Raw genomic sequence first — 16,723 nt, 5'->3', positions numbered from 1 at the left:
TAAGGAGGGTAATTAAACCAATGTGGGCACAGAATATAGCATTGTCCCACACAAACACTAAGGGATGCAAATTTGTAGCTAATTCCATGGCAGTGAAAGTTGAGTTGCTATAGTCATAACTGGGCCTTCTTGATACTTGACTATGGAACATGTGCATGGAGAAAGGAAGTAATGTTTCCTCTTACAAGCACTGTATTGTAAGTGGAAAATGCAATGTCCTAAATAAAGCTATTTAAAAGCTATGACCCCCCCCCCCCAAAAAAAAAGGGCCATTCTACCCTGCAGCCACTGCAGCACGAGTTCAATCCCTGGCCAGGGAGCTGACCCATATGGCGCAGCAGACCTCTCCTGACTTGCCCGCTGCTCCCTTCAGCTGTGTAGTTCACTCAATCTGCTTATTCAGCTCCCCCTCTGCCTCTGGTGGTATTGTAAGTGGAAAATGCAATGTCCTAAATAAAGCTATTTAAAAGCTATGACCCCCCTCCAAAAAAAAGGGCCATTCTATCCTGATGCTGCACAATGATCACTTGATGAGCTTTCGCAATTGCTGCTCCCTGCCCTCCTTGGCCTCTAATTTGTCACATAAAGTTATTACAATTGAAAGGGATCAATCACTGATAACAACGGAATGTGGTTAAGTGCGCACGCTTGATTTGGTGTATTAGCTTATAAATGTGAGTGAGCTATAAAAAGATTCCAAGGCTGCTCCCTCCTTAAAAATGCCCTTAGTTGGCTTATTTTCCAGAGTAGTTCATTTGTAATGCTTGATGACAACACATCGCATGTGATATCCTTATTAATATTTGCCAGCTGTATTTAACCACAAATAAATAAGGCATTACTCTTATATAGAGTTTTGTTCAAAGTCTATAGAGATTTACAAGATGGGTTGGGCTAATAAAAATCTTATTTTTATAATACTCTACTTCCAGCTAGTAAGGGAAATGAAGATTTCTAAGAAAACTCTCCTTCTTAACCAAAGAAAACTCTCTTAACCAAGAAAACACTCTTTCTTAACCAAAGAAACCTAGGAGAAATTCTTCTTCCCATGAGTCACTCCTAACTTCAAGGTGAAAGTCTTTCTCTGCACTTAGAACCCCAAAAGGAGTGCCTGGGAAACTATAGCTAAGCTCATGTTAACGCAAGTATTCTGACATTAGTCTTTGGATCTCATAGGAGCCCCAACTTCCTCCTGCTTCACTAGAGTATTTTTTTTCTCCCTACTCAGGGATTTTACAGTGTGTTAAGGGCTCTCAGATTACATTCATTCTTTGATCCTCAAAACTGGTAAACTGCCTTTACATAAAAACAAAGTCAGTGACTTGTTAGAGATCTAAAATCCAGGGTTTCTGCCTCCAAGCCCAGTGACCTCCCCAAAACTCTGAAAGATAAGGGTTCTCCTTCCTGGAATATTTTCTACAGGAAGCAAGTTGTTTTTCAATCAAAAAAGTTTTTTTCACTTTTAAAATTAGAGAGTTTATGCGTGATTTAGGAACAACATCACAGAAAGTTATACATCGAAAAGTAAGTGTTCCCACTTCCATCACTTGGCCCAAAGGTCATCATATTTTCATCCACCAGAGGATTTTTAATGGTTTGTCAAATATTATATCAACAATTATGATCCACAGACCCCAAAAATAATACTTACAAAGATGGAATAATGGGGGAATGTGTACAGTGTGATGTTAAATAGGAGGGAAAGACAACAAAATAATATGTATACTCTGATTGAAATTTGGTAAATGAACGTAATATGGTCAAGGTCAAAATACGAAAACTTCTGTACTAGAACTGTAAGGTTATAGGTGCCTTTCCTCTCCAGATTTTCTTAAATACCATCGTCGTATTTTTCTCACAGTTTCAAAGGTGGGAGTGGAAAGCAGACACTTTACAACACAATATATTCTTTATGGAGACATAAATATGTATAGTAAAAATATAAAAACATAGACCAGAAAAATATATTCCAAGTTCAAGACTGTATTTACCTTTTAAGGAGGAAGTACATGGGGTCAAGAAGGTTCTGATAAGCCTTCAGTTATAGCTGTAATGTTTTACTTCTTTTTTAAAAAAAATGATAAAACTGTTGACATCCTTAGAATCTAGTTGGTGGTATTTGCTATATTATTCTTTGTACTTTTCTGTGTGCTTGCAGTATTTCATTACTTTTTAGTTTATAAATGTATTTATTGTATACCAGGAACTGTATAGGAAATATATCAAAGCCTTGATATAAAAAAATTGTCCTGTTAGGCCTTCCTGGTGGCGCAAGGGGTTAAGACGCAACCTATGAAGCTATCCATAGCCACTGCAGCATGAGTTCAATCCCTGGCCAGGGAGCTGACCCATATGGCGCAGCAGACCTCTCCTGACTCGCCCGCTGCTCCCCTCAGCAGTGTATTTCACTCAATCTGCTTATTCTGCTCCCCACTCTGCCTCTGGTGAATCCTCTCACCCCCTACACCTCTGGCCTTTACCCCAGTTCTTGTATAAATAAATAAATAAATCTTTTTTAAAAATTGTCCTGTAATCCTGTGAGACCATTAGTTTCACCGTTCATCCCAAATTGCAGCTTCTCTAAACTATTCTTAGTTTTTTTTTTTTTTTTTAAAGATTTATTTATTTATTTATACAAGCACTGGGTATAGTCAGAAGTGCGGGAGGGTGCGAGAATTCACCAGAGCCAGAGCAGAGAGCAGAACAGGCAGAAGGACCGAAGTACACTGCTGAGGGGAGCAGCGGGTGGCAGGAGAGGTCTGCGCGCCATGTGGGGCCCTCACTGGCAGCTGGGGATGGAACCAGCGCTCAACCACTGCGCCACCAGGGGAGGCCCTATTCTTAGTTCTTAATTTAAAAAAGAAAAGAAGTTTAAAAGTAAGCAAATTTCTCCAATGACATTGAGCAAAAACAACTTAAAATGAAATGAAAAATGAATCCCCTTCTATACTAGGGATCAGCAAACTTTCTGTTAAAAAAAAAAAACGAAAACAGAAATAAGGCAATAACAGGACATACAGTCTCTGTTCAACCTACTGTATGTTGAAGCAGCCAAGGACAATACAATAGAAATGGGCATGGCTGTGTTCTGATAAAACTTTATTTTACAAAAAGAGAGTGGAAATTGGATTCAGTCCAAGAGACTGAAGAACAACAACCACCAAACAGGACCACCTGGAAAATGTCTAAAGGTGACTGACTCTGACTGTGAATCTTGGGCAGGTAGTTTTGTATCAGCTCTAATAGTTCCATGTCCTCTGTATGTTTGCTGCCCATTCTGGTCCTATTTGAATACCCAATAAATCATGCCTGGCAATGGCATATGAGATGGAGAGCCCCATTACTCAAATTTCTCCTTTCATTCGTGAAAGGGAATGGACCAAGTGATGAGCATTCAAACCTTAAGCAAAACATCAAAGCTCTTATTCCCACTCAAGGATTCAAAATAGATAGTGGAGTAATAAAAGTTTATTGCAGTCATAATCTACCACCACAGCACCAGGAAACATGAACAGGGTCATTTGGCCATTATGTGTAATTCATAGAGTCTGAGGCTTAATCTCAAGTGATTGGCACATTTGAATAAGCTAGGCCAGGAAATTTTACAGAACAGAATGTTTCTCAGAAGTTGACAAGACAGGGTCCTGAGTAGGGGGAAGCCCACAAAATACAGAGGAATGCAGAGGAATAATCAAGTCTGGTTCCCAGAGGCCAAACATGACCACAAGATGGCAACCAAAGTCAAGACTCCACACCATCGCTGGCCAGTGGCCTGGCTTATATCCCGGCCCTGCACCTGAAATGCATTTTATTTTCTTTCTCTCCTATCAATTACATATCCGCTGGATCTCCACATCCTTCCTGGTTGTTCCCTGTCTGAACATAGATCTTACAAAGTCACTCCTCTTCTTATCCACCAAAAACTATCCATACCTACATATCCAAACACAATTAACATTAATTCTTTGTGTACAAGATAAATACCTGACTGCCTTACTGTGCTAACCAATCATTCTTTTATTTTTTTGCAAGAACCCCAAATTCATGTGTATTTTAATATAAGTTTCTAGAGAGTAACTTTGACATCAGTGCAATTGTTTTAAAGATTTTATGCTCTGTGACCCATGGTAAAACCTGAAGTTAGACACATTTACAAAGGCAAAGCACTGACTGTCTGACTCTTTCTTGGCCCTCCCCTCTGCCTTGATGTACCTCCTTCCAATCCTTCATCCCAGGATGCAGCTGATGTTCTCACAGTCTCCTCAAATCCTATTCCTTTATCTTGTAAGAGCATTTGCCAGCCTATCTTAATTTTTTCCGAAGGTCTTGAATTTTATTCTACACTTTAATGGAAGAATGAAAGACTTAAGAGGCAAAGGGGACAAAATGCCAAAAAGTTTGGATTCAGTATCAGGGATGCTGCTTTTCACCCTAGTTCTTTCCCCTCTATACCTCAATGTCCCCATATGTAAAATGAGAGCATAGAAACCAGGACTAGATGATCTTCCCATCCTGTCACCCTATGCCTTCCTCCCCTCAAAATGCAAAGCAGAATTGTGAGAACACAAAATTTGGGACTAAACTGACCTGAGTTCCAACCCTGGCTTTGCCATATACTAACTGTGAGGTTTGTGGCAAATTACCCAAATTCAGAAAGTCAGTTTTCTCTTCCAAGAAGTGGGAAATAAAATAAAAACCCCTGACACGGAGTATTCTTATGAGAAATAGAGATGGCTTAAGTAAAGGCCCTACTAGGGAGTCAACAAAGAGACTGGCACTAAATGAAAAGCAGTTATCTTCCTTCTTGTGCATTAACCAAGGGAGCAGTGGCTCTGGGCAGTAGGTTTAGTAAGTAGGACATTGGCCAAGGCTTCCAGTAAGAAGTCCCAGAAGTCACACAGAGAGGGAGAAGCCTACACTAAGTATTCGGAAGCAAAATTCAGAAATAGCTGAATGCAGGATCTGAGCTGAAGAAGGCTTTCCCTCAGTTACCTGGGTGCTCTGAGTCCAAGGAGGTTTAATCAGTAACTTGAACAATAGATGAGGTGATTGGGAAGGCAGGGATAGAGGTTGGGCACTTACTTATATGACTATTCCTATACCAGCTCTAAGGGCAAAGACTGTCCTTTCCATGGCAACTCTAGTCACAGACTTTCACCCAACTGTACTATGGACTTTGAAAAGGCTTGTTTCTGAGAAGGGAAATCCTAGTGTCACTCTCTACGCGCTCATTTGGCAGGTGCCACCTCACAAGCTGAAGTAAGGAGCAGTCCCCTCAACAACCTTTCAACAGTTCCACAGTGACTTCCCCACCCTCTTAGCTTACATCACTGTTTCTCCTCTCACATCTTCCCTTCACTTTCTCAAGAAACTTCTCCACCCTCTCAGCACTTCCCAACCAGTTCCTGCATACCTGTCTCTAATGAAATAGGACTAAAAAGCCCAAGATTTTCATCTCGTTCCTAAAAACTAAGCCTGAAGGAAAGGAGGAGAAAATGAAGGCAGTAGAATCATCAAATTGGCAGGGGAGGCACAAAAGCACCAATCAAGGGCAGTAGGAATTTAAGTCAGGAATCTGGGCAATGAGGAAGCAGTACTATTGGAAGTCAGTCCCAAGTCTAAGACAAGTCCTATAGGTCCTATTAAAAAAAAATGTTTTCAGTGAATTGTGGTAAAACATATGTACAAGACCATTTGACAGGGAAATGGTAGTCTCTTCAATAAATGGTGCTGGGAAAGTTACAAAAATTACTTCAAAATAGATCAAAGACCTAAATAAGAACTAAGACTATAAAAACATAAAAATAAATATGGGGAAATCTTTAAAAGTTTAGATTTGGCTATGAATTCTTAAGAATGACAGCAAAAGCATAAGCAACAACAACAGCAAAAAAAAAAAAAAAAAAACAAATAAGCCGAACTTCAGTAAGATTTAAAACTTGTGTGCCTCAAAGGACACTATCAAGAAATGAAAAGACAATCTACACAATGGGAGAAAATATTTGCAAATACAAATTTGAATCTGATACGGGTCCAATATCTAGAACATAAAACAATTCTTTTAACTCAACAACAACAAAACAATAAAAAATTTAACAAGAAGAGTATGTGCATGTAGGTTGTACCTTACCCCATACATACCCTGTACAATAATTGTGGTAGGCTGAAGACACATATACATATTTCCTTGCAAGAAAGTATTTTTTTAATTTTTTTTAATTTTTTAATAATAAATTTTATTTTTATATTCCCCATACAATTGCAACCCCCCCATTCTGACCTCAATCCCTCCCCTCCTGCCCCCCACCCCCCAGAAAGTGTCTCTGGTTCATAGTTTTTGTTGATTTTGATTTTCACTTGCAAGAAAGTATTTCTATTGAAAGAATTAACATTATTAAAATGTCCATCCTACCAAAAGCAATATACAGATTCAACACTATTCCAATAAAAATCTCAATGACATTCTTCAAAGAAATAGAACAAATACTGATGAAATTCATATGGAACCACAAAAAACCATGAATAGCCACAGCCTTACTGATGAAAACAAAGGAGAAAGGAGGTATCACACTTCCAAACTTCAAGTTATACTACAAAGCCATAATAATTAAAACAGTTTGGTAGTGGAACAAAAACAGACACACAGACCAATGGAACTGAATAGAGAGCCCAGAAACAAAACCACACTTATATGGACAACTGATCTTTGACAAAGGAGCAAAGAATATGCAATGGAACATGGACAGTTTGTTCAATAAATGGTGCTGGGAAAACAGGACCACCACATGCAAAAAAAAAATGAAACTAGACCACTACCTCTCACCATGCACAAAAATCAACTCAAAATGGATAAAAGAACAGGACATAAGACCTGAAACCATAAAATATACAGAAGAAAATATAGGTAAAACACTACAAGACATACATTGCAATAATATCTTTAAAGACTCATCACCCAAAGCAAAGAAAGTCAAGGAAAAGATAAATACCTGGATTACATCAAACTGAAAAGCTTCTGCACAGCAAAAGAGACATTAACCAAAACAGAGAGACACACCACTGATTGGGAAAAAATCTTTGCACTCCAGTCAACTGATAAGGGACTGATCACAAATATATACAAAGAACTCACATGACTCAACAAAAACAAAATAAACAATCCGGTCAAGAAATAGGTAGAAGAACTTAAAAGACATTTCTCCAAAGAGGAAATGCAAATGGACAACAGGCATATGAAAAAATGTTCAATATCCCTTATAATCAGGGAAATGAAAATTAAAACCACATTGAGATATCACCTTACACCAGTAAGAATGGCACATATCAAAAAAACAAGCAACAACAAATGTTGGCAAGGATGTGGTGAAAAAGGAACTCTCCTACATTGCTGGTGGGAGTGCAAACTGGTCCAACCACTACGAAAAGCTGTCTGGAGATTCCTCAGTCTACTAGAAATGGAGCTACTATATGACCTGGCAATTCCACTACTAGGGATCTACTCAAAGGACACAAAAACATTGATTCAGAAGAACACCTGTATAACTATGTTTATGCAGCACTATTTTCAACAGGTAAAACCTGGAAACAACCCAAATGCCCAAAAATAGACGACTGAGTCAAGAAGATGTGGCATATATATACAATGGAATATTATTCAGCAATCAAAAAAGATAAACTCATGAAATTCGCAGCAACATGGATGGAACTAGAAGGAATTATGCTCAGTGAAATAAAACAGAAGGAAAAAGGAAAATATCAGATGGTTTCACTTATAGCAGGAATATAGGGGAACCCAATAAGACATCATTGTAAAAAATTAATAACAGGGCCTCCCCGGTGGTGCAGCGGTTGAGCGCTGGGTTGTGAAGCTGCCCGCGGCCTCTGCGGCACCGGTTCGATCCCTGGCTGCTCCCCAGCCACCGGAGGATCCCACATGGCACGCAGACCTCTCCTGCCGCCCGCTGCTCCCCTCAGCAGTGTACTTCAGTCCTTCTGCCTGCTCTGCTCCCCACTCTGGCTCTGGTGAATTCTCTCACCCTCCCGCACTTCTGACTGTACCCAGTGCATGTATAAACAAAACAAACAAACAAATAAAATAAATAAATAAAGCATGCCTCTATTTAAAAAAAATCAATAACAGTACAAAACACAACAAAGCAAAATGGACAATTATAAATCAGAGACAATGCAGGAAAGGAGGAGGGAGAGGGATCAGAGGGAGGGAGGGTGGAGCACAGGGGACTGAGGTGATGGTGCACAGGTACATTGGTGAAGGAAACTTTATGGGACCACACCTGCGGAGGTGGGGGGAAGCAAATATTGTTTAAAAATGAACAATGATATAAAAAATTTTAAAAATTAATATAAAAAATAAATAAAAATAAAAAAGCAAAAAAAAAAGAGAAAGAATTTCCACATGTAATATGTAGATCTCAATTAAGTCTTGATTCAAACAAACTAACTGTAAGAAGATATTCCTTTTTTTCCCCCACCCCAGATATTCTTTAGATAATCAGGAAAATTTAGATATGGACCATACTGTACTTAAATCCTTAAATTAAGAAATTAAGAACCTCCCTGGTAGTGCAGGGGCTAAAGTGTCAGTGCTATCAAGCTACTGCCAGCCACTGCAACATGAGTTCAATCCCCAGTCAGGGAGTTGACCCACATGGCGCAGCAGACCTCTCCTGTCTCACCCGCTGCTCCTTAGCAGTGTATTTTAGTAGATCCACTTGTTCTGCTCCCTACTCTGTCTCTAATGAATCCTATTTTCCTTTTCTTATTCCCTATAATTCACATTTTCTTTCTTCCCTTTTTTTCTCCCAGTGTTGCTTTAACCTTTATCAAACAATCACTTTGGGGGGTAGGAAAATGCCAAGTAAAACTTCCAGCAAACTTTGCTCTTCTCACATCTTTTGGATTTTCAGAAAATATCACCACTTCAGTGGTTTCCTGGGTCTTTTGCTTTGCTTTTTTTTTTTTTTGTACCATCAAAAGAAGTTGATTTGCACACTTTTAAGAAAAAGTGAAGAAGAAATATAATACTTGCTTTTGTGGATCAAGCAAGAGCTCTCATACATACCCCCAAATATGATCTATCCTAGAGAAATCTCATCTTGACAAATTGGGACCTGAAGCACCAAGCTGCCAGGGAAAAAGCTTAAATAGTAGGGTAACAGCCCCTGTGATTAGGTTTAGAGGGAGTTAAAATCCCCCAGAGCGTTAGCAACTAAAAACCCAGGGAACTAATTCCAGGTTAACACAAGAACCTTATAAAAAGGACAAGGAGCTAGAACTGGTGCTCTGGGTTCTGCTCCTGATTTAGGAAACAGAGCAAGTATCTTCTGTCTCCTGGATTTTCATTTTCCTGCCTGTTGTAGAAGAGAAAGAATCTCTCTGTTTCCTTCAAGTGTTAATACCAACTTCCCATGTTTAAGTACAGCAGAAATGTCCCCTGCAGGCAAATTCTGACCCTGAGAGGACACAAGTTCTATAACTATGTCTAAATCTGGGTCAATCCGTCAATATCTTTAACTGAATAGAAAATTTTTAACTTTCTGTTAAGAACAGCTTTCACTTACTGAATAACCATTGGGTCAACATGGATATCAGAAAGTATCTTGATACCAATGAAATCCAGGACCAGATAGCTTCAACTGATAAATTCTACCAAACCTTCAGAGAAGAATTAATGCCAATCATTCTCAAACTCTTCCATTAAAAAAAGAGAATCAATTCATTTTATCAAGACAGCATTACCCTGATATCAAAACCAGATAAGAAAAAAATTACAATACAATATGAACATAGAGGGAAACATCCCCAATAAAATATAAGCAAACCAGTTTCAATAGCACATCAAAGCGTTCAAACACCAGGATCAAATGAGAGTTATTCCAGGTACAAGAATGGTTCAACATCTACAAGTCAATCAATGTGATACACCACATTAACAAAATGAACAAAAATCATATGAGCATTTCAGTAGATGCAGAAAAAGCATTTGACAAAATTCAACATCCATTTATGATAAAAATCCCAAACAAAGTGGTTATCAAGGAAAATATCTCAATATAATAAAGGTCATATATTACAAACCCACAGCTAACATTATACTCAATAGTAAAAAACTGAAAATTTTTCCTTTAAAATCAGAAATAATACAAGGATGCTCATTGCCACCATTTTCACCAAATATAGTATTGGAAGTCCTAGTCAGAGAAATCAGGCAAGAAAAAGAAATAAAGTCATCCAAACTGGAGAGGAAAAAGTAGCAGTCACTATTTAAAGACAACGTACTATATGCAGAAAACCCTGAAGATGCCATAAAAAAAAAACTGTTAGAACTAATAAGTTCAGTAAAGTTGCAGGATACAAAATCGATATACAAAATGATAAACTATGAGGAAAAGAATTTTAAAAACAATTCCAATTGCATAAAAAATTCTAAAATAGGGCCTCCCTGGTGGCGCAGCAGTTGAGCGCTGGGCTGCAAAGCTGCCCGCAGCCTCTGAAGCTCCAGTTCAATCCCCGGCTGCTGGCGAGGGTCCCACATGGCACACAGACCTCTCCTGCCATGCCCGCTGCTCCCTTCAGCAGTGTACTTCATCAGTCTGCCTGTTCTGCTCCCCGCTCTGGCTCTGGTGAATTCTCTCACCCTCCTGAGCTTCTGACTGTACCCAGTGCTTGTATAAATAAACAAACAAACAAATAAATAAACAAATAAATAAATAAATAAATAAATAAATAAATAAATAAATCGATCTTTTTTTAAAAAGTCTAAAATAGTATGAATAAATTTAATGAAGTAGGTGAAAGACCTGAACAATGAATAACTATAAGACATAATGAAAGACAAAGTAAAATTGAAGAAGACAGAAAGAAATGAAAAGATATTCCAAGTTTATAGCTTGGAAGAACTAACATTGTTAAAATGATAATTTTACCTCAAGTGATATATAGATTCAGTGCAATCCCTATCAATGACATTTATCATAGAAATAAAACAAACAATCCCAAAATGTGTATGGAACCACAGAAGACCCCAAATAGCCTAAACAATCTTGACAAAGAAGAACATAGCAGGAGGCCTCATGCTTTCTGATTTCAAATCATATTACAAAGAAATAGCAATCAAAACAGATTGGTGTTTTCATGAAAGTAGATCAATGGGACAGAAAAGAGACCCCAGAAATAAGCCCAGGTACATATGGCCAATTACTTTACAAGAAAGGAGCCAAAAAGATATAAAGAGGAGAGGAGTTTCTTCAATAAATGGTGTTGAGAAAACTCAGCTCTCACCTGCAAAAAATGAAACTGAACCACCATCCACAAATATTAGTGGATTAAAGACAGAACATAAGACCTGTAACCATAAAACTCCTAGAATAAAACACAGGTGGAAAACTCCTTAGCATTGGTTTTGGCTATGATTTTTTCTTGTATCTCACTCAAAAAGCAAAAATAAACAAATGAGACTACATCAAACTAAAAAGCTCTAAACAACAAAGGAAATTACTATAAAAATGAAACGTTCCTACCAAGTGGGAGAAAATATTTGTAAATCATATATCTAGAAGGGATTAATATTCAAAAGAACTCTTATAACTAAATAGCAAAAAACAGACAGAACATCTGATTTGACCTTTTTCCAAAGGAGACACCAGGTGGCCAACAGGTACATGAAGAGTTGCTCAACATCACTAATCACCAGGGAAATGCAAATCAAAACCACCATGAGATATCACCTCACAACTGCTAGAATGGCTATTATCCAAAGGATAAGAAACAACAAATGTTTGCAAGGATGTGGAAAAAGGGAAACCCTTGTGCACTAATGGTGGGAATGTGAGTTGGGACAGCCACTATGGAGACTAGTATAGTGATTCCTCAATAAATGAAAACAGAACTCCCATCTGGCCAGCAATTCCACTTCTGATTGTTCATTTATTTATTTTAAAAGATTTATTTTATTTATGTATGCATACAAGAACTGGGGTGTAGGCCAGAGGTGTGGAGCATGAGAAGATTCACCAGAGACAGAGTCAGGAGCAGAACAGGCAGATCTACTGAAATACTCTGCTGAGAGGAGCAGTGTGCCAGACAGGAGAGGTCTGCTGTCCCATGTGGGTCAGCTCCCTGGCTGGGGATCGAACTCATGCTGCAGTGGCTGGTGATAGCTTGATACCACTGAGGCTTTCACCCCTGTACCACCAGGGAGGCCCCCACTTCTGATTATTTATTTGACAAAAACTAAAACACGAATTCAAAAATACATCTACAACCCCATGTTCACTGTAGCAATATGTGTAATAACCAAGATATGGAAGAAATTAAAATGTCCCATGATGGGTGAATGGATAAGAGAATGTGGTGTGTGTATGTGTGTGTACAATGGAATATTATTCAGTGATAAAACAGAAGAAAATCCTGCCATTTGAGACATTAAAGGATGAACCTTGAAGCATTATGTTAAGGGAAGTAAGCAGACAGGTGAAGCCAAATACCATGTAATAGCAATCACATGTGGAATCTAAAAACAAGAAAGCTCATAGATACAGACACTGGAGGTTGTCAGATGCAGAAGGTAGGAGAGAGCTGAAATGGGAGAAAGGGGTCAAAAGGTACAAACTACCACTTATAAAATAAGTCATGGAGGTGAAATGCACAACATGGTGACTATATTTAATGATATTTTAATGCACATTTGAAAGTTTCCAAGAGTAGATCTTAAAAATTCGCATCACAGAAAAAGAAAAATTTGTGTCTATCTATAGTGATGGATGTTATCTAGATTTATTGTAGTAATTTCCAAATGTCTAATTATTTTACTGTACACCTGAAACTAATACATTGTTATGTATCAATGATGCCTCAGTTTAAAAAAATAAAACAGCTTTCCCTGAACCACCATGAACTTGTTTATGTTTTTAGCCTTCCCCATGGGAAGCAAGAAGGCCTAAGGACCCAGTTAGTAACATATACTACTGTCTCTTTGGCAGGCAGCATATGCAAAGGTGCAATAGTGGGCAGGTTTGGAGTTAGCCAGTGCCCAGGGCCTTGGACTCACCGAGATCTTGGTGAGAATGTACAGCAACAAGGAGAGAACGGAGAGATAGCACTGGATCCGCTTGCCTCCAAATCGCTTCCGTAGGTACTCAGGCATTGTCACCACCTGCATTGGATGCAAGGGAGGTTATCACCTGCAAGAGTGACCAGAAGGTCCAGAGCAAGCAGAGCAGGGGCAGCGCCTCCCTTGTGTCAGGGGTAGGAACAAGGGTTAACCCAGGTTGGCCTTAGAAGTCTGCAAGGTAGCCATATGTTCCCCCATCCTTCAGCCATTTGCTTAGCTCAATCCCTCATGCCCTACCACCACAGAGTTAGAGAGAATCCCAGGACTCAGAAGGTACCTATAAAGACTTTTAAAAGAATGCATGACTGTATGGAACCATGAAGGTTTGCCCCTTTAACGCCTATATAACCCTTTAATTTCTATACAAAGCCCCTTCTATGAAGAAGACATCATCAAAATGGTGCGTCTTTTCAGAGCACAAATCAAGATGGCCAGGCTGGATGTGTGCTTCAACCTGCTCCATGCCCAGGCCTCGCGAAGAATTGTGGTTTCAGGCCTGCTGAGCTGTTGTCCCAGTTCCTTTCTGCAAATTTCAACCACATTTCTCCTACCCTCACCCCCGAGCCTGCTGATTCCTGGGGTCAGATACGTGTCACCAATAGTCTGTGAACCTCCAGAAAATGCATTTTTCCCCATGTTTCTTCCATATTGCTTTCAGCAACTAATGGGTAGATTTACATGTGGTAGGTGCTCATTATATTTCACTGAACAAATGATACGAAAGCTGTTTTAAGTAAAATGTCAGAGATTCAGTCCAGAAACCAAGCATGCATCTCATAGTGGAATACCAGCTTTATGCTCAGCAACAATAGCTATTTGTGTATGTAAATAAAGGGAAAATATAATTCTTTTTCTCATGCTTTTTCCCTTCCAGAGGCAGAGACAATTAGGTATAGATGATGAATAAATACATGGCATGTCCTTGCATGAACACACCCAAGTAAGGGGACTTGATGCTTCAGAGGGCAGTGAAGAGAGTGAGGTCACTTAGGAGGGCTTCCCAGAGGCACAAGTTATGACTGAGTGGATCTGTTTAATGCCCCAGAGAGCAGTCAGGAACTTTATAACCTGGAACAGGAAGTCAAGACACAGACTTTCTCTGCTATTTGTGCCAAAATGTCTCCTCTGCTTTCCAGGATTAAGTTTACATTTATATCTGCCATCAGGAAATGAAATAAGAGCAGCTACTTACCCCAGCCTTAATGTAAATAGGAACAAATAACCAACCAAGCACAACCACCATAATCAGGGCCTGAAACCAAAGAAAAGATAGAATCAAATTAGGAAGAAACTTAGCCCACTCTACTACCTATAGGACCCAGCACTACAAAACAATCACCTAGACTTTTATCTTTGGGCTCTGAGGACTTCTCGCTTGTGGCCCTCAGAGACTGGATGAGGCTATTGCTGCTTTGGCCCAAAGGAACAGCAGTTGGGCAGCAGTGAAAGGAAGCCCAGGCTGCCCACTGACATTATAGCTCCTTTTGCCTCTTCCCTGATTTATGAGGAGTAAAATACCATTTAGACACCTTTTGTTAAACAATAACAATTGAAATCTGGTGGTAAGCATTTTCAAATCTCCAACTGGCTAAACGGGTACAGAGAACTTTTTTTTTTTTCTCATTTAAACAGGTACAGAGAACTTATTTTTTTAAGATCAGAAGTAAACACTATTGCCATTATATCCGTGGTTTTCTTCTGTTATTCTCATGAAAAGGGAGCAGAGCCTGGGGCTCCTGAAGGAGTCTCCATCCTCTATCTTCATCTCAGGGTGGTCCTGAGAGGTTCCCTAACACTTGGAGCATCTCTGAGCATAGATTGAACTGACTGATGCTAAGGTTCCTTCCAGCTCCATGACTCAGTGTCTCTGATGTTACTCACGTTCCATTCAAACCCCCCAGTGGCGATGCCTGCAGCTGCTCCAGTCCCTGCCAGTCCCACAAAGTGGCCACTTCCGATGTTACTGGCAAAGAGGGAGGCTCCAATCTGGAAAAGATAAAGTCAGATGATAGAATACTACTCAGCTATAAAAAAGATGAACGCTTGCCATTTGAGACAACGTGGATGGAAATGGATTGGTATTATACTAAGCAAATTATTTTAGGAGAAAGACACATATCAGATAATTTCACTCATAAGTGAATATAGAGAAACAAAACAAAGGAACTGATAAAACAAACCCTAGAGATATGACTGCAGAAATGAGGCTACTAGAGGGAAAGGGAGGATGGGGATCAGAACAAAGGGGGGAGTGGCCTGAAGGTGTATGGTAAAGGACTGTGGGTGTGGTGGTGGTGAGTGTTTGTTTGTTTTTTTAAAGATTAAAGTCAGATGAGGATTCTGCACTTCATCAGGACACTCAGGGTGGGTCAAAGAAAGGAGAGACAGGTCAGCCAAGAGTATGACAAAAAAGAGCAAGCTGGGAACTTGACTGCTGGAGTCTATCAAGAGCACAGATTCAGAAGTAGGAACTTGGTAAGAGTGAACATGAAAAGGAGAGCATGGGAAGGGGTGCTGGGACAAATCTGCAAATCAGGTTATGTATGAGTCCTTTGTGAGCCCAATGCCCAATAGTGATGAAGACCTGAGAAGCCCCACAGCTCTCAGTCCTTCTTCAGAGGCCTCTCAAGAGCTTATCGGCTCAAGAGCAAGGTCTGGAACATCCATCTCTGTGTCCTCCAGCACTCCAGGCTTAGGACCTTGACCAATGCAGGTTCTCAGTAAGTGTGGACAGATGTGTTGAAAGCAATCACTTAAAAGGAAGCTTCTGGATCTCAGTTCCCACACTTGCAAAGGAGGCAGAGGTGGAGCTGATGATTTCCAAGTAACTCCTAGTTATTAAATTTTATGATTCCATGTGCTCCCAAGTAACAAGAAATACTATTAATTAATAAATCATAACTCTATTAATCAACATGGTATTTTTATTTTTTTTACAAAGGTCTTAGAGACCCCATAGACACATGCAAAAAACACTAATATTTCAAGGATATACATATGCCTAACTACAGGTTGAAAAGACATCTATTAAATGCCCAAGAGCGGAAATCTGGGAGGGGAAAGGCAAATGGGAATGTGGATGAGAGGTGAAGGGGAAAATAACAGGAGAAATAAGAGAGGGATCTTTCACTAACCAATCATGATATTCTCCCATCAACTCAATTGCATCTGAAGTCCAAGAGCACTCCAGAAAGTTCTAGAGTCCTATACCCAGGAGAAGAAGGCATAGCAGCATTTGATAAGTACCAAACTAGTATAATTAATTCTCTCCATTATTGCTGAGCAGATAAGAGGAAGTTTGTTGTTATTTGTCTAATGTCTCTAAGGTGGTCCAAATCTGGAACAAAACACATATTTCCCCAAAAACAAACTACTCCAAGAAATTGTCATAATTATGTCAGTTCCCACTCCTGAGAAGTCCGAGGGGAGATTCCTGAAGGCCAGAAAGAGGTCTTCAGAATGATGAGGTGTCAATGGTATAAGTGCACACTTTCATTTGCTCAACAAATATTAACTTAGCATCTACTCACTGTGTCAAGCACTATTCTATATACGAGGGATTCCACTGTGAATAGCACAGGCAAAAGCCCT

At 39.4% G+C, this 16,723-nt stretch overlaps 1 protein-coding gene across 3 annotated transcripts in view; it reads right to left on the bottom strand.

The window, feature by feature from the left end:
- The window catches only part of SLC5A1 (solute carrier family 5 member 1), a 113,301-nt gene that overhangs the window by 26,256 nt on the left and 70,322 nt on the right, over positions 1-16,723 (bottom strand). For all 3 annotated transcript variants that reach the window (XM_037510972.2, XM_054695277.1, XM_037510971.2), the window contains 3 exons: positions 15,014-15,118; positions 14,325-14,384; positions 13,070-13,174 (listed from right to left, as the gene is read on the bottom strand). In XM_037510972.2, the coding sequence (XP_037366869.1) occupies positions 13,070-13,174; positions 14,325-14,384; positions 15,014-15,118 (270 nt within the window). The remainder of the gene's footprint in view (positions 1-13,069; positions 13,175-14,324; positions 14,385-15,013; positions 15,119-16,723) is intronic.

The sequence above is a fragment of the Talpa occidentalis genome, unplaced genomic scaffold (assembly GCF_014898055.3).
Source record: "Talpa occidentalis isolate TD23 unplaced genomic scaffold, MPIMG_talOcc4v2.1 talOcc4.14, whole genome shotgun sequence".
Classification (NCBI taxonomy): domain Eukaryota; kingdom Metazoa; phylum Chordata; class Mammalia; order Eulipotyphla; family Talpidae; genus Talpa; species Talpa occidentalis.
This window is presented reverse-complemented; position numbering and strand designations above follow the sequence as displayed.